Source organism: Drosophila subobscura, chromosome U (assembly GCF_008121235.1).
Source record: "Drosophila subobscura isolate 14011-0131.10 chromosome U, UCBerk_Dsub_1.0, whole genome shotgun sequence".
Taxonomy (NCBI): domain Eukaryota; kingdom Metazoa; phylum Arthropoda; class Insecta; order Diptera; family Drosophilidae; genus Drosophila; species Drosophila subobscura.
Genome location: NC_048534.1, coordinates 9,271,348 through 9,294,002, shown reverse-complemented (window position 1 = coordinate 9,294,002; position 22,655 = coordinate 9,271,348). Strand labels below are relative to the sequence as shown.

The 22,655-nt window shown below is 43.1% G+C and overlaps 3 protein-coding genes across 3 annotated transcripts; all 3 read left to right on the top strand.

Annotated features, from left to right (window-relative positions):
* The first annotated feature begins 5,141 nt into the window (after window positions 1-5,141).
* LOC117900628 (protein diaphanous homolog 1-like) lies at window positions 5,142-6,307 on the top strand. Its single transcript, XM_034811057.1, has 2 exons — window positions 5,142-5,253; window positions 5,310-6,307. The coding sequence occupies exon 2, from the start codon at window positions 5,578-5,580 to the stop codon at window positions 6,160-6,162; it is 585 nt and encodes a 194-aa protein (XP_034666948.1). The 5' UTR covers window positions 5,142-5,253; window positions 5,310-5,577; the 3' UTR covers window positions 6,163-6,307.
* A 10,396-nt stretch (window positions 6,308-16,703) lies between these two features.
* On the top strand, window positions 16,704-18,092 carry LOC117901923. Its single transcript, XM_034812892.1, has 2 exons — window positions 16,704-16,722; window positions 16,784-18,092. Exons 1-2 carry the CDS (start codon window positions 16,719-16,721, stop codon window positions 18,004-18,006), a joined length of 1,227 nt encoding a protein of 408 aa, XP_034668783.1. The 5' UTR covers window positions 16,704-16,718; the 3' UTR covers window positions 18,007-18,092.
* A 766-nt stretch (window positions 18,093-18,858) lies between these two features.
* LOC117901827 (tektin-4) lies at window positions 18,859-20,940 on the top strand. Its single transcript, XM_034812757.1, has 3 exons — window positions 18,859-19,358; window positions 19,421-19,695; window positions 19,756-20,940. Exons 1-3 carry the CDS (start codon window positions 18,999-19,001, stop codon window positions 20,876-20,878), a joined length of 1,758 nt encoding a protein of 585 aa, XP_034668648.1. The 5' UTR covers window positions 18,859-18,998; the 3' UTR covers window positions 20,879-20,940.
* Window positions 20,941-22,655: the final 1,715 nt, after the last annotated feature.

Here is a 22,655-nt window from a genome sequence, read left to right as displayed (position 1 = left end):
TATTTTACGCCCACTCAAAGAAATGACAAACTATGTGCCATGGACCCAAACCTCCAGCCCTTAGCACAACATTGTTTGTGTCTCTTTCTATCTTCTGCTCATTCTGTCCTCATTTCTTTGGCTTCTCTTTCTCTCTCTCTCTCTCTCTCTCCTTATGTTGTAGCACGTAAGTTTTTAGAGGCTTAATTAAGTGCATAAACTTCTAAGCAAAAATACACGCACTCTGTGCCTTCCTTTTGACTATCCACCTACGCTGTAACACCTTTCCGCCCATATACTTTCACACATATACATATGTATGTATATGTATGAAGCTACTCACTTTCGCACATGTACAGGTTTATGCTTTGGTCCTTTAGTCCTTTTTTAGCTCGTCATCAGTTGCTGCTGCTGCTGCTGCTGTCGCCGTCTCCTTGGGGGCAAGTTTTTGGGGTTGACGTATAAATTTGAAACGCTTTACATTGTTTACGTACTTTGTCATAGTTACAGTTACCTAAATGTGTATTAGTGTGGGTGTGTGTGTGTGTCTGTGGGTTGTAGCACCAGCAAAGTCCTTAGCTAAAGTGTTGCAATTATATTGATTGAATTTTGCGGCAACATAGCAACAGCAGTAGCAGGAGCAGCGGCAACATCAGCATCGGCATCGGAAACTGCTTGCCATGCACATTACGCATACGTCACCCAGGGGAGGCATTTCTCAGGGAAAATCAGGCAAAGCTGCCTCGGAGGGGTGTGCTAAGCCCTTTATCACCAACGATAACCGATTCACACCTTTTGGCGTCCTGGGCTTTATCCCTAACTTAATCTGAGTATGGGTTTGCCAGTTGGTGAACTAAATGGGCAAGGGAATACGAAGCCAACTGATTACCATTTTGATTAGCTAATCGTAAGATTCAAATTAATCAAGAGAAACAATTGCTGCAGTTCTCTTGTATTGCATTATACGTAGAAGACGAAACCCTGTTAAAATACAAATAACAATTAATAGAAATATAGTAGTACATTTTTAATATAAAATTGTATTATTAATATGTAACATTTTCTTCATATTTAAAGTCTGAGTAAGTAAAATGATATTTTATTAAATATATTTAATGCCTTAGCTACATAAATTTAATGTGTTTAAGCCATAATGCTGAGCATGAATCATATTGAATCTGTCCAAAGGAGTGTTCTATCTCATTTGACAAAAAAATGTATGATTATTCCATAAAATTGTCAGGGGCAGCGTTTGTATTTTAACACATTACCCGCTTGTACGTTTACAAAAATTGCTTATTTATGAAATCGCATGTATCATGATCTATCTATCATATGCAAAAATTCTGTCAGCAGTTGTGACATTTCATGATGCGTTGTCAAAAAAACAGCAAACCATACGAATATTCGTGTGAGCCAGCTGAAAATTTGCGCAAATATTTCATACATTTTTACGGAGTTTCTAATTAAAATTTTGCCTGCGTACAAATTTGATGTCATGATGTTGACAGCAGCCTGTGGCAAGCAAGCTGAGTGCCAGGCAGGCCGCCTATAATAGATGGTCATAAAGGTGGCAACCAACAGCATTTTGCATGCGTTCACTTATTTTACCATATGTGGCAGTGTTACCGAGAGAGGCCCTCGAATCTGTTGTAAATTCAATAAACAAATAAATTAACAGAATTTGCAACAAATCAGCGGCATATTTGGTTAATTTCTAAATATGCCAGCTACCGGACCAACGCACCATATGCAAATTGCCATGCCTAAAGTACGAAAAGCTTGCATTGGATTTTCTATAATAAAGTGATAAAATATTTATGCCAACACAAGGGGACTGTGTTCGATTCTGGACTTTGACTATACAATATTTATATACACTTTATCACGCATATATTAAATATTTTTTATTAAAACTGAACTATATTTCAGAAAAGATAATTATCTGCTGGGTCAAGATTGCATAAATTGCAAAGGAAAAAATGAGTCTAAAAGTCTGCATAAACTATACCTAAAATGTTTGAAAGCGAATTTATCTAGGATGGGATATCGTTAACTTTCATTACAATAAATCTGACAAAACGTTTAAAATGCAATTACTCCTTGAAGCGCGTAAGAAAGTCACCCAACCATCTGGTAAGAGCATTAACCATTCAGAGTAAGGATTGTGTACGAGACAAACTTGCAGTTCTACCTGGCTGTAATATTTGCATAGGCCGCGCATTTTGTGATTAACAGCTTCCCAAATACAATTACAAAATTCATGATTGCATACGAGACTGTGTTAGTGTATGGGAGTACGGATTTGTGAGTGGGGTAAGGGTGCCAGTTCATTGTGTGGCTCAATAATTACGTTGTATTTATTCGAAACAGTTTTCCGATGGCTGCCGCAGGCTTCCCGTCCCTACCCACATCGATGCACACGACTATGCCGTTTCCAGTATAATTATTGCAATTTATTTCGTTGCTAAAATCTAAGCAAACTATTTACAAAGCATATTATACAATCGCCCACCCACACGATGTTTACATTGATCTGCTGCAAATTGCATGAAGTGTTGTCGATTAGATAGCTGGGTCCATGATTGGGATTGGAAACGGAATTGGGATTGGGATTGGGGCCAGCGACTTCATTATACACAGTTTTCCCCATCGTGCCATTGAGCGAGTTTATCAATCAAAATGCATTGTCGGATTTCGGATAAATATTTTGTCGGGCTTGCAGTTTAATTTTTGGGTTTGATTTGGCTCAGTTTTCGTATTATTCGTACGAGCATTATGCTTACGGTCAGTTTAGTAATAAAAGAGCTGTGCTAATTGGTGCAGCTCTAACCGCAGTCGAGTGGCCACGGGGATTATCAATTTGCTTTGGAAGACTGTCCGTAGCAGCGGATTTTTCCCATAATTCTTAATCAGTTTGTCTGGCCTTTCTCATATATATTTATTACTATTTATTGGCTCAGAAGGTTGACAGAAATTATATCAATGAGACGCAGACACAAGTAGAAGACAGAACTCTAAGCCGCTTAAACTAAGTCGAACAAAGGGAAACCCGCTTGCGACAGATATAAAATATATGTATGTTTCTTATATTTTTATATACAATTATATTTATCTGTCCTCAGTGCAGTCATCTGTCTGTGAAAAGTTTCACTGGCAAGCGTTGAGTTTCTAAAGCCGCATCAGACAACGACCACACAGTCGAGGATATTTCTGGCCATTTTTTGCCAGTGCCATGAGCTTTGTCGAAACTGCCACACCTTAAGCCGCTTGTGGCCAATTATTATCGAGAGCCTCAATTAAATGTTGCCATTGTCCTTGGCCTGAATCGAACCGAAATCCCTAGAAACTTTGCCAAATTCAGGTGTCGCTGCACCATCCACAAAGGAGCAAGAAACGCTTAATTAATTTTGAAATGAAAGTTTTCCCAGAGCAGCCGACCTTATCTAGGCAGTCTAAAACTTTAAAGCGATAGTAGGCCTCCCGGAAACTATGGCCAACTTTTTCGGCTAAGTCTGTAGATGGGACTCCTGCTCACCTTAAGCCCGAAAACTTTTCTTGGCATCTTTTCCTTAATACATTTTTTTCACAACTAAACACCTTTGCCGGCTGATTGTGTCGGTGGGAAAAACTTGTTCTCGGATCATTTTCAAAGGGTTTAAGCTTTTGCTTTGTAGTTCTAATGAGGACTCGCTTTTAAAGGGAGATAAAACAGAAAGAGAATCACTTGGATGTGAAATATTGATTGTATAAAGAAGCACAACCTTATAAAAAAAAACAATAAATAATGTTCGCGTATTTCTAGGCTGTCGTTAAATTTCTTAAGATAAGTTTTAATTAACAAGAGCACTGAAACTGTTGAGGTTGGAAGGGGATAATCCTAGACTTTGTGTTCCTCTTACGAATGTCAATCACGTTTTCGTTGTTGACTCCACTCTAAAGTAGTCGGTCTGTTTCTGCTCAGGCATCACTGACCTGACTGCCTCTCAAATTGCCAGTGAGATGAGCAATCATATCGAGTGCAAGCGGCAACCATGAAGCTTTCACATGAACAGTTTGATTTTCATTACCAAAATAGGACGAAAGCACATCACAGGGCAGTAGCTGGACGGATAGTATTGTCAGTCAGATGGGAGATGAAGAGAGAGAGTGAGCTCCGTACACGCTCGAGTCGGGAGTGTGCTGCAGCACTTGCAGTTTTTTGAGGTTGAGGTTGATGTGGGGAATGGGTTGGCCCTGGCGGTCGGGGTTCATTTCTTGTCGGCATCAGCAGCGGCTTCAATGACGGTGTCCTGGCTGGCATCCCTGCTCAATGTGCTGTGGCAAGGAAGCCAGCGAAGCAAATTGTTTTTAATTAAAAGTAAACAATATCAATTCATTCGACAGTTATCCTGTTATGCTGCTGACATTGCTGACTGGCGCCGTAGACGCCAACGTGTCCAGGATCTCCTCTATTGCATTTTCTGCTCCTTGATACTACTTGAGTGAGAGTTCAAATTTATCAAGTGGCAACGCAGCGCAGCGACTTTGACATGGCCTGTCCATTTATACTCTTATAGCAAAAACATTTTGCACTGATACCCACTCTCTGCCTCCGATTTCCTGCGATTATTAATTGTCTTGTCTCGCTTAACGGGGATTATTTTCAAAGTTTGTATTCCTTCTCCTCCTGCAAGTTGTGCAACTCTTTTATATTTTGTGCGAAACTTTGTTGTGCTTTCTTTTAATTGGTCTGAGATTTGCCGAAGTTTGTTTTGTGATTTCTTGTATTATTATTTCCGTTTTTAATATCGTAAATGAATTGATGAAGCAGCAAAAAGTTTCAACTGGAATTTATATAAGTTTTTTTAAAACCATTTTCTGTCTGTTCATTTTTCTGGCTTAAGCAATGTTTTTAATTCTGGAGTTAAAAGTGCGTATAATGTTTGGAAAGCTTATCTCGATTTGATAGAAAATATTAAAAAAGAATTTATTTTAGGTATAATTTTTCAGATACACTTGATATTATAAAACTGTAGAAAGTTATTTGTTTTAAGCATTATATCTTTTGAATAAGTAACAGCATGCGCTCGTATCGTACACGACACCGATACATCGAGTGGAGATACCAATAGGTTAGGTAGCTCACTAAGAACTATCGATAAGCGGGAAATCAGGGTTGCGGGGAATAACAAGACACTTTTTTCACTCACATTCAAAGTGTTAAACAGTAAAGACAAAACTGAATAAAATCAAATCGAAATTTTCCAAAATCTGTGCGGACAAAACCTAAAGGTAAGCGAGATTCTCGTAAATATGCAAATTTTTCTGAAGCTTTGACGGTCTTCTAGATCATGCCTTTGCGACGAAGCACCCGCATTAGGAATGAGCTTTCTGCCACCCAAGATGATACTAGTAGCGCCGTACAACGTCCTGCAACCGACCGCGTAAGGAATCGGCGTGCTGCCACAGCCACCCGAATTGCTACTAGTAGCGCCGTACAACGTCCTGCAACCCACCGTGCTGCCAGGGCTGCCACAGCCACCCGAATTGCTACTCGTAGCGCAGTACAGCGTCCTGCAACCCACCGTGCTGCCAGGGCTGCCACCGCCACCCGAAATGCTACTAGTAGCGCCGCACAACGTTCTGCAACCCACCGTGCTGCCAGGGCTGCCACCGCCACCCGAAATGCTACTAGTAGCGCCGCACAACGTTCTGCAACCCACCGTGCTGCCAGGGCTGCCACCGCCCCCCGATATGCTACTCGTAGCGCAGTACAGCGTCCTGCAACCCACCGTGCTGCCAGGGCTGCCACCGCCACCCGAAATGCTACTAGTAGCGCCGCACAACGTTCTGCAACCCACCGTGCTGCCAGGGCTGCCACCGCCACCCGAAATGCTACTAGTAGCGCCGCACAACGACCTGCAACCCACCGTGCTGCCAGGGCTGCCACCGCCACCCGAAATGCTACTAGTAGCGCCGCACAACGTTCTGCAACCCACCGTGCTGCCAGGGCTGCCACCGCCACCCGAAATGCTACTAGTAGCGCCGCACCACGACCTGCAACCCACCGTGCTGCCAGGGCTGCCACCGCCACCCGAAATGCTACCAGTAGCGCTGCACAAAGTCCTGCAACCCATGCTGCTGTCAGTGCTGCTGTACAGCGTTTTCATCTTCAAGCTCAAGAAATGTATTTTCGGATGAACGCAAATGACACTGAACTTCCACAGCGCCTACCCGTCTACAGGCCACAGAATCTGGAGCGTTTTCCTCCGCCTCAGTCTCGGGGCGGTGGCGCCAATGGACGCCTTAGTCGTGAGCTGAACGAAATAATGCTCAATCCAACGGACGGTTGCCAGGTGGAGATCGTTGGAGACGATATAACCCACTGGCACTGCATCGTTCTCGGCCCTTCCAATTCTCCATATGAGGGAGGGCACTTTGAATTAGAAATATTATTTCCAGATAACTACCCGCATGCTCCGCCTCATGTACAATTTATGACTCCGATTTATCACTGCAACATCAGCAGTGGCGGCCACATATGCCTGGACATACTATCGCACAACTGGTCGTCTATCTTGACTGTGGATAAAGTTCTCCTATCGATCATGTCGCTGCTAGCAGATCCCAATCCTGACGACCCCGTGACTACCGCAGCTGCCAACATGTACAAGTCCGACCGAGAGCAGCACGACCGAATCGCCAGAGAGTGGACCACACTCCACGCCATGCCATTAACTCGAATTTGATAAGCATGCACAAAATGTACAGTAACACCACCCAGAATACTCACATTCATACAAATATCAGAATTTTTATGACAATTTTCTGAAGGTATTTAACAAAAGCTACATAGTGTCTTCTACATAAGCATTCTACATCATCCTCTCCTGAAGCTTGTTACGTACATATGTATGTATGTTAATAAAATATATAAGAAATCTGGGGCCTCTTTCAAAAGCAATGTTGTCTGATTAAATGCATTTGTGGTAGGGCAATCCTCATTGACTTAAAATTTGTATATATGACGAAATTAAAATTAAATTTAACAACATGGAAAAACTTGTGAGAAATACTATCCTGATAGCCTTTTAACGCTTCTTACGAGTCACAGCTTTAATACCATGTACCCAGTAAGAAATCTTTTTTTTTTTTTTGATATTTAATCGCTACAGCGAAATTTTTTTTTAAATTTTACATTTTACATATACTACATTTTTTCTACATATGTCATCTATGTATATCACACTACACGAAGCAGAGTGTAGATTTGAAAATGTGCAAAAAACTAAAAAAAAAGCGGCTGGACGGGGTGGGCGCAGCCACTGCAAAATAAATTCCTTCTTTCTGTCTCCAATAATGATCCAATCGGATCTGATGGATACGGTCCTTCCTTACGGAAAGGCGTTTTTAGTTTTCTTTTATCTTCAAAATTTTGGATACTGCAGATTTTTGACCTTTGTGTGGGCGGAAGGGGAGGGGCTAATTTTTTAAATACACTTGTATCAGTGTAAGCATACAGTAGTCTAGAGGCAAAATTTGGTGGCTCTAGCTCTTATAGTCCCTGAGAACAAGACGGACAGACGGACAGGCAGACATGGTTATATCGACTCGGCTATTGATGCTGATCAAGAATATACGTACATATATACTTTATGGGGTCGGAAACGTTTCCTTCTGTGCGTGACATGCATCCACTTTTGTGCACAAAAACAATATACCCTATTGACTCTTTTTAAGATATTAGCAAGATATTTTAGAAAATATTTAGATATGTGGCTACCTGTTCACAGCCATTCTTGGCCACCAGTCTTGATTGTTTCTTTTTTTTTACACATTTTACTGACTGTTACTTCTAGTTTCCACTCTACACTTTGCATTAAGATTATTTATTGGCGAAAATGGCTGAATTGGGTGGAGGCAGGTCAGCATTATGAAAGGAAATACATATGTATGTACGTATATATGTATGTATGTACATAAGTATGTACCCGTACATATTTGACGGGGTGTGTGTGTGTTCGTCCTCTTTTTCCCAGCCCTGTTCGGCCTTGTTCTCCTTCACTTCCCAGTTTTTGGGGGAGGCGTTGCCATGACTATTTTCCGACTGTAACTGCCTCCGTCTGTTCTCTTCCTCTCTGTCTGTGGGTCCAACTATTTATTTTTATGACTTAATGTATCTACAACTTGGCCTGACACTGTGTTTGTGTTTGTGTGCGCCGTAAATGCTGCCATCCAAATATGTGAAAATTGCTCATTTCAAATGTCCCCAAACCAGGACGGGGCAGATACGAACAAGTATGTGTGTAGGCAAATTGCCTGTCAAAAATTTGTGGACGATTTCTTTTTTTTTTTGTATGTTATTATTGCTCTTTTTGTGTATTTTTGTACTGATGCCTATCTGAAATGTTTGACGCAATTTCAGTAATAAAACCTGAGTATGTGTTTTTTTCTGAGTACATACAGTGTTGTGCACCAGCACCATAAGGAATTGTAGCTTATTTATAAGAGTTTAGAATTTAGAAATTCCAGAAAAGTATAACAATTTTTAAAATAAGTCCAAGGCTGTTTACTTATGTATTATACATATGTACATATATGTACATATGTCGAAGGTTAATTAATGAATATTTGTAGACTATGAAATAATTATTCAAACTTGTAGCAAACATTTAATGGAATCATCTTGCTTGACCTTAAATATGACCTTAAATTTCGAAAAAAATTCATTCACATACGGGTCCGGATCCCTTTTCTAAAATTTAATTTCTAGTTTCGGCCTCATTTGCGTACAAACTATGATTCCATTGTGCATAAATGCGTGCATGTATTCCCCATGCAAATCAATTTTGAGGCAAAACTTTTCCTTCAACTTTTCCATATGGTGGTACGAGTGCAAATACGGTAAATGATTTTTCCAACATTCTGTCGACTTGTGCATTAGAGAACCTAATGAGTTCAAAGCGAAAGTCAAATCAATTAGTTGGCAAATGATGATGAATGAGTGAATGGACTGCCACTGAAACGAAAACTCTCCTAAAACTTTATATTTTAAAGAGCAGGAAGGAACTTTTGTGTCGGAATATGAAAGTAAAGAGGTCCCCAAAGGGAGGGAAGAGGCTGAGGAATGTATCCGCCTTGTTGCTGTTGCTGTTTTTGTGCCTATCACGCCTCTTGTGTTGCTCGCATTTTCTATTTTCCCCACTTTTCTGCCACCCATCTTTTTCTTTTCCTTTTATGCCATGCAGCTGGATAATCTTGGTCAGTTTTATGGTCTGTCAGAGGAGTAAATTGACTACTTGGATGCGAAGGGATGGAAGATATTTGTATGGATTGTTGAAAAAGTATACCATAAAGTTCAATTTGAAAACTATAGAATTTTTACTCCAATTATGCAACGAATCTGTGCCGAAATGTTGAAGTAATCCTTCTATTGCCACGAAAGAGCATTCCTATTTGTCCTATGCTCCATGAAATTCGTCCGTCTCCTTCCTTCTTGTTTTATCCCTGGGCTGCTTTGTATGCAGCGCCTGCTATCAGTTGTTGGATTTTCAATAGCCGAGTGCACTTTTGTGCCTCAACGAGCCCAAAAGTAACACTCGAGAGCGCGGGTCTCGAGGTACTATCAACCAGAGCAACAACAGGAGCAGCCCCAGCAGGAAAAGCAAAAAGGAAAACATATTCAAAATGCCAGAGCGTTGGGGGAATTGCATAAAATTCTGGGAACTTGCTTAGAGAGGCGGCTTTAAAAGGGAACCCTTGATGATGGAGCTGGTCCCCGCTTGGCCCACTCTCAAAGGCTGAATGTAATTTGCTGTTTGAACAACTTGTCGCTGGTGACATTTTGGCAGAGGCTCAACTTGGGTGGGGCTTGGGTGGTGCTCGGCTGTGAGCCGTTGGGAGGTCGTAGGTTGCGTACCGCCTAACTAACTTCCTGAACATGGCTGATGACTTGTACGAGTCCTGTGCCTCTGTCCCTCTCACACACTCCAGCTCCTGAACATCCCTGCTGCTGACTGCAGCTCTTCAATCTTTTGTCTAGCAAACTCGTGTGCGGACCACGTTGTCATTGACATACTCCGCCAAAATGACAACAGCCTCGGTTGCAGCTACAGCTACAGCTCCACCGACAGCTCCTGCTTCAGCAACGGCAACTGTTGATGTTTGAGTTGCAGGCGGCAACTATAGCAACTGACATTGGATGTGGCTAAGGGCCTCGGCTCAGCCATGGTCTGGATGGATCCAAGACCGGTATTCGGCACAAAGCTACAAAGCTACGCAGCTAGCTAAATGTTGGGCAATGCTAAGGCACAGTTATAGATATGTACATCACGGTTGGCTCGACTTCGGTTTCGGTTTTTGGCTTTTGGAATTCTTTTCTCTGCTTTGCTGCTTTGGTTTTTCGTCTTTTTTCAGTCCTGTGTATCAATCCGACAACGTGCCACTTGTTAACGCACAATGGACTTCTTTTGACAACGTTGATTGATATGCCTTGACAGGGGGGCACCGAGACGATGCTTGAGGATTGAAATTCGGTGCGGTTTTTGGACAACTACCATTTGTGTTTGCTGGGGCCTTTTTGTGGAGCTGGGAAACCCAGATTATCAAAAAGCAACATTCTTCATGGCAATGAGTTAGAAGTTAAGGAGTTATTTAAAAGCGAGGCTGTAAATCTCTTTTAAAAGGTTAAGGAAGAAACTTACTGACGGGGGAAAATGTACGAAAATGAGGCATATTTTATTGCGAAAAATGGCGACTGGGTTCATTCTTCGCCTCTTAGTAATCGAGTATCAATTAAAAAGGGAACACCCATACAACATCTAAGATGCTTTCTTCCGTACCATTTGAGTTGATCTCTTACAATAGCAGCCAAACCTTGAGTGAGCATAATGAGTCTGCTCTCCTATTCCATTACAAACAACCCATCAGCCCACCCTTACCACCTGGTAGCGACCTTCAAGCTCTTGTACGAGAGCACTCCAAAACTTTTTATACCTGCTCCAAACTGCCAACGGGTGGCACCTTTTTAGAGTATGTTTGGAAAATATTGACAGAGCTATTATGTAGCGTGTACAAATTAATAGCAATGACAAGGTAAACACTCGAAGCACTCGCTCACTCACACACTCATTCATGGGTTGAAAACATTCTCATCCACACACTCACACAGGCGCACACTCTATTCATGTGGCGAAGAGATGTCTTTCAGGTGCGAGCTTTCTCTTTTAGTAAATCTCTTAAATGCTGTTTGCATGTTTGTACGTGTCTTTGTTGGCAAATTAACACACACACGCATACACACATTGAAAGGGGGCATACGTGAGCCTACACAAACATATACACAGCCGGGCAAACAAAAAGCATAGCCTACCTATGCGGGCGGCGTATTTATTTACGCCTTTGAGTGGTTTACGCCCAGCTGCCTTCCAGCTATCTATCCCCCTTGCAGTTTCATACCCAGTCCAAGTACCGTTACTTTTCCACATGTCACTCGCCAGTTTTCATGGCTTTTTTATACGCGCACACCCACACGCCACACACACACACATACGCGTATATATTTGTTTTTACTTTACACTTTTACAAACAGTTTTTTTAAACAACTTTGGCGGAGCGCGATCTGAATGGAATGGGCAAACATTTACGAGTATGAGTGAAATTGCAACCGCGGTTCGTGGTTCCTTTGAGTAATTGGTTCAGGGCTTTGGTTATGGGTTCCATTGATGCATTCCCTGCTTTAAGCTGACAATCTTCTTTCAAATATTTCTCAGAGAGTTCTCCTTTGATTCGATTTCCATGCGGATTTGAATTCATGTTTGGGAATTCAATTTCCGTCCTAAAGTTTCTGTTTACATAATCATTTTTCCCTAAGTTTTGTATTTGAGCGAGAAATATATATGTAACTTATAATAATAAGGATCCCTGATCGTGTCCTTCAGTTCTATATTTTTTCACTTCCAAAAACCTCTTTGCACATGTTTCTGATGCTCCATCCCTGCGACGAAGCTCTGTATATGAAATCCTTTCAATTCAACCGGTTTCTGCTTCCTTCATTCATTTGGCAGCTGAACTTTTCGCTAATTAGTCTCTTCCTTAAAGCAGTTTTCAAGGACTTTAAGCTTTGGTATTACATCGCAGTGGGTTGCCTGTTTCACGTTTTTCCCTGGCATATCATAATCTTTAATAAATTCTGCCACCTGTCAGGCGTCAGCTAATTAAGCGCGCGGAGTAAACAAAAAATGGTCGGTCAGTGGGTCGATTGCGACTTTTGGGGATTTGGTGCGGTGAGCCATGGCTTGGGTTCGTTAATGATGTTGCCACCATACAGCCACCGTCTCGTGTTCTAATTAATTGGCCGAGTTTGCTTTTTTTTTTAGTGTTTTGTGTGATATTTTTTAGCTAAAGTTTATTTAAAGCAACTTGATGCTTAATGAGCTGATGAGGATAGTGGAAAAGTGGGTCAGAAATCCCAGTTTAATTTCATTCTCCTCTTATTTTGGCTTTTAGTTGAAATGTTTTCTCAAAGCCAGCCCGCCAGCTGGTCATTAATAAACAGAAATGAAAATGTTACCGAGTGCTTGTTGTTTTCAAACCACCTAGTTTAAAATCAATAAACAACGTGGCAGTTTATGCATATTTTTAATATTATTATGCAATGTAAATAGGTCCACTCGTACATATAAGTATTGGACGGGATGTGCGCACAGTTTTGGGTGAAACTTTCAGGAACCGAAATTATTGTAAAATAAACAAAATCAGACAACAATCAACTTTTCGCACAGACTGTGTTCCTCCGCTGCTTGCAGCATTCTGTTGCCTGTTTTTAAGTCTACCCGCCGCACCTGTTACCTTACCACCAACAGCAGCACCAACACAACACCTTGCCGAAAGTTTTTTGGTTGCCTGCAGTTTTTCCGAGCTCCGAGAGTTTTGTTTGCTTGTCAATGCAGAATGCCAGAAAGGAAAACAACCCGCAAAATGTGTTCTGTACTTGATAATGCCCACTGAGATTGCATAATGAAATCAAATTGGAAAATAATTTGCATTTTATATAATAAAGTTTTTGTGTTTTGAGGGAAATGGGCAACAAAGGCTTTCGAAAGTTGTGGGATGGGCAGCCGCTTGTTTTTTCGAGTTCTGGGAATATTTTTGTTTCAAATTCACATTGATTGGTCGCATTTTTTGTACTCTCTACTCGCTTTTATATAATCTGCTACAATTTTGAACATCAAATCATCAGGCGATGTGCAGCTGCTACAACTTAATTAACTAATCAACTCATCTGACTTGTGCCCCACATGAGTAAACCTTTTTTGGAAAGTTTTGAAAGCGATTTACATATTTACGAAACTTTCGAAGAGCCATTCCCATTCCATTCCATGCCACACACTCTTCTGCCAACTTTATCAATTAATTGCTGGTTTTCAGCTTAACAAATTTCTATGTTATATGTCAAAAGTTTATGCATTTAATGGACGACTATTGAACTATCGGAAGGGAGTGCAGTGAAGGGTGAAAGTTTCAAAAGAATTCTGGGAAACACTTTGCGTCTGCCAGGGGTTTTTTTGTGTCTGGCCTTCTAGACAACTTGTGATTGGCATTTTTATTACAATTAATTTATGGGTCTGTACGCTCGAATGCTAACATGAATATAAATGTCACAAATGGCGAATGCATTCATCAATCAATATTCAATTGATTTAATGAAATTATTCTGGTGCATTTTTGCAATTTTGTTTTTGCGCGCGTTCACAGTTCACAGATCAATTGTGCGCAGCTGACCTCAATTGCATTCAAATACTCGGGCGCTCGGGTAACAGTAACAGTTTCCTTTTTAATTGCTTTTTACATAATTCACGCTCATTTATCCCATAACTGACTGACAAATTACAAGACCCTAAAGAGACAATGAGCGGTGCCTGGCAAAAGCATGCCAATTTGGTGGAGAGATGTGTCGAGAGATGCCACTTAAACCTGACACAAAACAAAACAAGCACAAAACAAGGAGATGGGGTTGCATGTCCTTTCACATGAACAGCTCATAAAAATGCTATGCGAGCTGACAACACTTTTGTGTTTATGTATGACTGAAGGTCCTGAGACCATTCTGTGCGAGTACTCGTGCCGACCCCCTCCAACATCCTCCATCCACACCCATCACCTGGTTTAGGTTTCATGCCTGCAGCAGTGCCACAGTTCTCCGTAGAAGCACGCAATCCTGTCATGCTCTCAGCCAGCACTCATTCAAAATGAGAGTTTATATGATATACGACGAGTGTACGAGTGCAGAGTGTCCTTTTCTGCCATTTGCCTGCTGTTTGTGCTGGGGATGTGTTAATTACACAAAAATTGCGAGAATCTGTATTATTTACTTTGTTATCAAGATTCAGCCTGAGCTTCTCATTGTGTGGCCCTTGTTGCGTGTCTCCCATATAATTGCATCCATGAGGAGGTGTGTTTCGCTCTCTGTATGTTGTGTGTGCGCCATAGTTAAGGGGATTTTCCGACTCTTGTTTCAGGGTTAGCTTCTGTTGTAAGTGAATGCCCCACAGGGCTTCTCAGGGATTTGCTGAGATCTAGGGAAGGGGCATCTTAAATGTACATACATACATATAATACATTAAATACTACTTGTACTGATTCACTGAAGCCCTTTGCCTCGCCATTGAATGATCCGATGCAAAAACTAATTGATTAAAGTTGCTGGAATGCTAGCATATCTCTTTGAACATTAATTTCTTGAATTTACAATGGCTTACATACATACATATGTACACAGCTCCACATGTGATCAGCATGTATCAGAGTTTTCTATCATCCGCTTTGGCCCTTCGGCATTCTTCTCTCTGGCATTCCATTCCACTTTAATTGTCTTTTGCCATTTGGCTGAGGCTTGTCTTCGTTCTGTGCGTGTATCAGCTTTTGTGGCATTGTTCCTCCGATTCTTGTTCTTTGTCATTGGTGCCTCGGTGCTGTTGTTATTGCATTCCTTTGCTTTGGTTTTTCGTAGCGCGTAAATAAATTTCATATCATGACATTTATTACTGACCCTTAAGCTCCCCGCCGCACCCCCAATCGGTATACCAAAGCCCACGAGCCCAATACATGTGGGCTTGGAGATTACCAACAGCTCTTTTCCCCAGCTCTAGCTTCAGCTTCAGCCACAGTCATATCCCCATACACCAGCCTCCACGAATTCCCAATGGCTTTTCCACAGCCACAGCGGTTACAGTTTTCATTTAAGATTTGCTTTCCTTTTTTTTAGTTGGTGTTTCTCTGTGTCCCACACACATACACATACATTTTGATTTATTTTAGCACTCAATGGGTGGAGTGGGATGGTGTATGGTGTGCTATGGGGCAAGGACAGTGGGGCCGTGGGCGAGCAATGACGAGAAATGCAAAACAAATGCAAAGGAAATGAACGAGGCCTGAAATGAATTCAAAATGAATGGAGAGAGCATGTGGAGACAGCAATGTAGACAGAGATGAAGATGAAAATGAAGAAGATTAAATGTAAGTGGAAGACGGAACACACAGAAACAATTGTAGTTAATTTACGCGTAGAGAGAAATGCATAACAAATTAATGAGAGGTCCACAGTGAAGGAGCACCTCTGCCTGTGCCTGTTCGCGCCCTGGGGTCAGGGCCTCGGATCCGTGTTTGCTTCCTTTTTAAAGTTTACTTGACTGTAAAATAAGCGGACAACGAAGGATCCTCGTAATGAATGAACGAATGAATGGAGAGAAAAAACGCATTGTCTTTGTCTTTTGCATAATTTATTTATATTTTCATTTTCATGGGGCGTAATTCGCGTAGTTAAGAAGAAAGAAAAGAGGAGACCCAGCAGCAGCAGAAGCAGAAGCAGATGCCTACATTTCCGCCTCAGCAAATAATTACAAGCTTAATAACAAATTTAATATTGCCGAAGCATAGGCCGTGGCCGGGCCGAGAGCGAGACCGAGACGGAGCCATTTTATTTATTGTTCACCCTTTGTGCAGCCTTTTATCTGCTTCTCCGCTTTGCTGTTGTGTGTTGTGTGTGTCTTCCGTCTCAACTGTTGATATTCTCATACGCTTTTTGCCTTTTAATGAGAAGCCTGCCAGTGGTCGATGGGCCCACTCTGCCAGTGGTCGATGGGCCCACTGTTTGCGCCCCAATAACAATGAGCATTTCCTTTCTTCGCCTTCGCCCTGTGACCCTTTTATTTGCTGTCCATTCGGTTACAGTCTCTGCCATTAAAGCACGCGAAGGCTTACACACTGAGGCACACACATACTACCACTTACACGGCCCCTTATTTACACTTGTCAGCCCCTGCAGCCACTCCCTCCACGCCCTGGAACACGTTGTTTGTCGCTCTTTAAGTTGTCTGAAGAGCTGTTGTCCTTGCAATTAGTTAAGGGAGCATGTCAGAACTTCTTCTATTTGTTTCGCTTGTTGCAGCACAATTTTGAGTCAATGTTGCGCTCTGGGCCCCACTTCAGAATTACTAAACACACACAAACACACAGGGCACTTGAAGATGTTCCCTGATGGTCCGACTAATTGCCAAGTCAAGTTCTTGGCCAGCAGGACAAAGGCAAGATGTGAGTGGCAATTGTATGAAGTATGACATTCAAACAGAACTTCTAAGCTGACTGAAACAATCTCACAATCCAAACAAATCATTATAGTTTTGAGTTAGAAATCGTTCAGTCAGACTACATTTACGTTTAAAATATTAACAGCAAAATTCTCCATAAAAATCCCAAGAATGTGTAAGATTTAATTATACATACGACTCCTTCCCAACCAACTTGAACAATTTAATCAAAACAGCTACAGAAGCTACAGATAAAACTCAACTGATGTTGGATCCGCCGCTGTTTGTGCCATGTGATTTGGACACCGTTCGAGACCCAAACAAGAAGCGAGCCTATAGCGAGGCCTGCGAGGAGACGGACAAGCTGAGAGCCCAGGATCAGATCAGTGTATCGAGTATTATATCGGCACTGCTGAGGCCCATAGAGCCCTCCGATGATCAGTATAAGGTGTGCGACTGGGGCATCAATCCCAAACAGTTTCTGCCTGTGAAGCAATCCGTAATATTTAAGGAGCAGCTTTTTATCTCGAAGCTTAGGAACATCAACTGCAAGCTAAACGAGAATCTAAAGATTTTCTTTGAGCGCGAACTTAAACAGATTGGAAAGTTCTGTCTGAACGTGGAGGAGGCCTACGATGGGTATGTGGTATTCAGCAGCAGCAAGATGAAGAAGGGCAAGGGCATCGTCGAGTGCGGCCATCAGTTGAAGGGCAAGTACGATGACAAGTTTCTGCTGATCTGCGAGAAGCGCATGGAGTTTGATCGCGTCGATCATGCCAAGATTGAGAAGACCCTGGAGCTGCGAAACCATGCGGATCTCCTTCTCACAGCGATTCGGGAGACGAAGATCAACGAGGAAACGCAGAAGTTCAAGGCTCGCATCGACATCAAGGATCGGGATCACGTGTTTGTGCTCGACGGAGGCATCATGCTGCTCATGCGGCACTTGGTGTGCAACAATTTCGTTGGCCACTTTGAGTACTACACCATGAACCTCTACGGTCGGGTGCTGCGCTGCAATCTGGTGGTACACAAGGAGCGCAAGGTGGTGCGCATCTTCTATCGCACCTACAAGAACACCGTGCACATTGTCACCCAGCAGTGCTTCAACGACGAGCTGCAGGACGTGGCCGAGACGTACATGACTCCCGAGGGTCGCATTGCCCTGCACTACTGGCGTGGCTACAACTATCTGCTGCATGCCGCTTGTATACCGCCGAAACGCAAGGAGATGATTCTGCCAAAACTCGAGCTAATGTGGCGCCAGGACACCCAGCTGGTGAGGAAGTTCAGAGAGCTCAAGGCCCTCAACTATGACAATGCCATGAACTATCTGGAAGGGAATTCCGAGCTGGCCGACTTCATGCAGGATTATGTGCTGAATCTCTTACGCTATAAGCCCAGCAACGTTCTTGAGTTTTCCATCATGTTTTTTCAAAACATGTCCGCCACTTCCTAGTTAATCCATTCACTTATTAAAGCTTAAAATTTTAGGCGGAAGTCTGAGAAGTTTTCGAATAAACATCAAATGGTACACTATTTAAATATTATTGTTAGAGTGGATTCTTGTTATTTTGAAGCCTATAACTCAGATCTGAAAAAGGTAGAGATCAGATCAGGGATGATCACTGTAGGGCCGCATTAACTAAACATTAAACAATGTTGATTATGGTCTTTGATAGAATTCATCTTGATGATCGTCAGTTGACAAGTGAGTTTGTGTACTTGCCAATACTTTCCGAAAGGTTTTCAAAGTAACGGGTAACCAAAGAATATACAATACAAAGATGAGCAAATGATAATTTACATATTTTCGTTTGAAGTTTCATGGTACGTGCGCTCGGGCCTTGTACTTCAATTCTCTTTTAGGCTATTCTTCGCCACTGAACTGTTACTCGTCTGCGACAATCACTCAGTGCTAAAGTGTTTGGCGCGGCACAGTGGGGACTCAGACGAAAAACAAGTGGCAAAGTCGAAAAGCATTATGCGCGCTATATATAGGCGCTCTCGAAGTTGGAAATTGTTTCAGAGGGCAAAAATGTATTGAACTCTCATTCGCAATTTACCAAATTCGCCCACTGTGCGATGGGAGAGTCGAGACTTCTGCTTGTCCATGATGAAATTGTATAACCGTATCGACTGCCGTTAATGCCTTCACAAACGACAAGCCCTTCGCGCAGCTGGTCTCGGTCAGTGACGAGGAGCGAAAAGAGAAGTGAGAGATTTACCGTTTTATCACTATGCCTCGTAGTTGCTTCGAACCAGCAAACAATCTAGTAACCGTTGCCATACCCAGCGGCAGGTTGAATGTTTACACCCTTTAAACAAGTGAAACGAAATTTTCAGTGCGAATCTGTTCCACGAGCAACACAAAGTCTAAACGGAGAAAAAATTGGTTTAAAATAAATATTCTTGTTATTTTTTTGAGGTTTTTGAATAAGTAATTTGAAGATGAGTTCTGTGGAGAAGACGCCGCACCAGGGAGGCGGCGATTGCCAGACCAAACTCATCGACCTCAATCCGCGGGCGGCATGTCCGGCTCCATTGATCTGTCCACTGCAGCCGGATCCTCCGTCATATCGCCTGAAGAAGGCGCCGAACCCGGCTAAGGTAGCTCTAGAACCGTACCCCGAAGAGGCTGTCCAGCAGCACATTCAACAGACTGTGGTCGGTCCAGCCCAGGAGCACCAGAAACTGCAGGCTGATCTCCAGGCCGGAGTTGATCACCAGCAGAAGCAGCTGGCCAACATGCGGGCAGATCAATACAATCAGTCGCAGAAGCCCATCTTTACGGAAGAAGTTCAGTTTGCCGTAAGTATTTGAGTTTGTTCCTTAACTTTGAACTTTAGCCACATATTTTTTATGCCATGCAGCGTGCCATGGACCCCAATAGAGACAATCTACAGAATCCGCCCTGTTATTTACCTCAGGCAGGAGACGATCTGCCACACAAAGATCAGCTGATGCCCATGGGTCCGATCGGGCCTTGGGCTACTGGCAAGGTCGATTGGAGTCCCATGGCAGGCCTAACTGGCACACGTCCTGTGGTAGATCGTTACTCAATCACACGCTTCAGTCCTAACGAGTGGCGAACAAGGAACCATCAAACGATTTCTTTGGTCAATGGAGTTCTGGACAAGGCCGATAAGTAATGATGATTAGCCAGGACCCAAGTAATAAACCTAAAGTGAAATACTTTCTCCCACAGAAACCGCTTTAGTGCCGCCACAGAGTTCCAGCGACTCTCGGCTTTGGTCACGAAAACCCAGATCGAAACGACCGACAAGCTGAAGCAGCGATCCCAGTTGATTGGCAAATGGAAGAACACGCTGGAGAACGCCATCAAGGCGATGGCAGACGAGATATCCACACTGGAAGTGGACCGCATAAAGCTGCGCAAGTCCCTCGTGATACTCGGCGTTCCGGAGTCGATAGCCAAAGAGTGCATAGAGAAGCGCTCCTCTCGTCCAGACACGGAGTTGGTGAGGGATCAGACTGAGGAAGAGCTGGTCAACGAGCTGGCGCTGATTGCCGAGATACGTCGCCTGCTGAAAAAGACACTCGAGGACTTTGAGGCACAGCAGGTTGAGAATCGCACGGCTAGGCAGCGGCTGGAGTACGACTGGAGTGACAAGAAGGAGGCCTACGAGATCGATACCCTCAACCAGGGCCTCAACAATAACTCGAGAACGATTATGTTCCGGCCCGGAGCTGTGCGTCAGCCCCCGGAGCAGGCATCAGAGAAGTACTGGGAGCATTTCAGCATGGAGACCCTCGAGGACTGTGAGAAGTGTCGCCAGAAGTCGGTGGCCCTGCGCGCCACCCTCAACTCAATCCTAATGAACGCTGCCCGCGACATTCGCACCCAAGCCGATATTGTAGAGAAGGCTCTCACGGCTCGCATCAATTGCACCCAGGAGGCAGTGCAGCGCTTCGAGAATGATCTTCGCAACATTTTGCAGACCCTTGCAGACACCGAGACCCGCATCCTCAACATTCGCCGCCGCGTTCGTAGCTTCGATGCCGCCATGAAGGTCGCCCAGACGCGCATGGACAACCGCAGCTACCGCCCCAATGTCGAAAGCTGTCGCGACGTGGCCCAGCAGGAGCTCATCGACGAGGTGCACACCATTCAGAGCAGCGTCTCTGCGATGCTCCACGAACTGGACGAAGCCGAGCGGGTCAAGGGCGATCTGGTGTCTGCACGCGCCGTCCTCGAGCGGGAAATAATGCTCAAGCGGCGCACCCTGTTCACGGATCGGGAACGCTGCATGCTGCTTCGCTCACACTACCCATCGGCGAATGCGCTGAGTGGTTCGGCAACCTTCTAGATAATAGATTACCCTGGAATGGATCTAAATTGTTAAGTTATAATTTGTTTGGTAGCAGCGTTCTATTAAATTTTAAATGAATTTTCAAAAGAAAGTAGCTCTAAGTTAACGTTCAAATGGGTAAAGTTTTTATCTGGCTTCTGTTTGGCCTCAGCATTAGCCCTTAAGCTCTTAAGTTCTTTTTAATAAATGCAATAAAATGCCATTAGAGGACAATCAGACACGTTTGGAAATCCATACAACTGAAAGAAATATGTTGCCAACTTCCCATTCGTCCCTTCCGCTCCCAGGCTCACACGCTCTCCCCACACGTGTTGGCTTCAGTATTTACCGAAACACGTTCAACAGCTAGAACAACACGTACTCAATTTAGAGATACACTAGAAGGGAGTGGGAAGCGGTCTGTGGGATTGGGGGGGACTGATATTGATATGGAGGTAGTTGAACATTTGTTAATGTTTGCCTTCCTCGGTGTAACAAATATTGGGACAGTCCCCGTCCTCTGGCTATTCCCCTGTTTCAGTATTTGGAAAACACATGAAGCTGGGCCATGTGGGATGGGATGTTGTGTCCGCTATGAAGCCAATAAATTACAGAGCGTACTTTTGGTCCAGGGTGTAGGAATTTCGAAATTGAAATGGAAAACTTTATGACTCGTTGAAGTTATGTTCGCGTCTGAATTTTAGTTTTAATATTTGTCCTCTATTACCACAGCGGGACAAAGGTCACTGCAAAATTCATTGTCACCCGCAAAAATAGCCGAACAAGAATTCCAATGGGAACTATGTTACATGTCTCCTGTCTGTCTTGCAATGTGTGTGAGTGTGCTCCGGTCCTGTCTCTGATATCTTCCTCTCCCTCTACATTCGTGCGAAACATTCGTCGGCCAAGATTTATTGCCTCTGAACGTGTTGTTTTTCATGTTGTGCATCGCTTCGTGGGAAGCAAAGGGTTGCTGGTATACATCACTGGGCGGAAATATTTCCTGATGGATTCCCGAAAAGTTTGCATGGTTTCTGTGTGCTCCATTTTTTGTGGGCAAGGTCAAGGATTGGATAGAGCTGACAGGTGGATGAGGGATAGCTGAGCATTTTTTCTTGTGGCCAGTAAAAATTGTGGGCAAATGCTACAAATGGTTGAGCAACCAGACCTCTTTACGGCATGTGTCGAAGTCAGTTGAGCTTTCAAGCTAACTATTTTGTAAGAGGCTTTTAAGACATTTGCATGAAGACTACGAGCTAAGATGGAGAATCTGTTAGTTAGGTAAGATGTGGCTTGAGTAGAATTTACTGGAGAATGGAAATTTATTGAGTCTACATATTCCTGAAGACTTAGGGAGTCTTGGGTTGTGGTACTATATTTTTATAGAATTCCTGCTAATGTTTTTGCAAGCATTCAGAAATGTTTCTGAGCTTAAACTGCATTTTTTCAGCTATTTTGAGTTACTTTTGTTTAAACTATTCGAGCCGTAAACCACAAACTAATTGAAATATAAGCAACCGAATAGATAGGAGACTCCAGCTTTCTGGTGCATCTCATCTTCCACTCTGCGGTTCTGTATCTATATTTTTTATGTAAATATTTACTTATGTATGTTCTAGCGCACTTTTAAAAGAGAAATATCGTCTTTCTTATGTCTTGTTGTGTGTTGTTAATATTTGGTAATGCCGGTAAAAATCACAGCGTGATTTTTTTGGCTCTGAAGCCGCATGCTAAAATTGGCGACTGTTGCCACATGCCTGCTACCACGGCCACTCCTTCCCTTAACGTTGCCTGT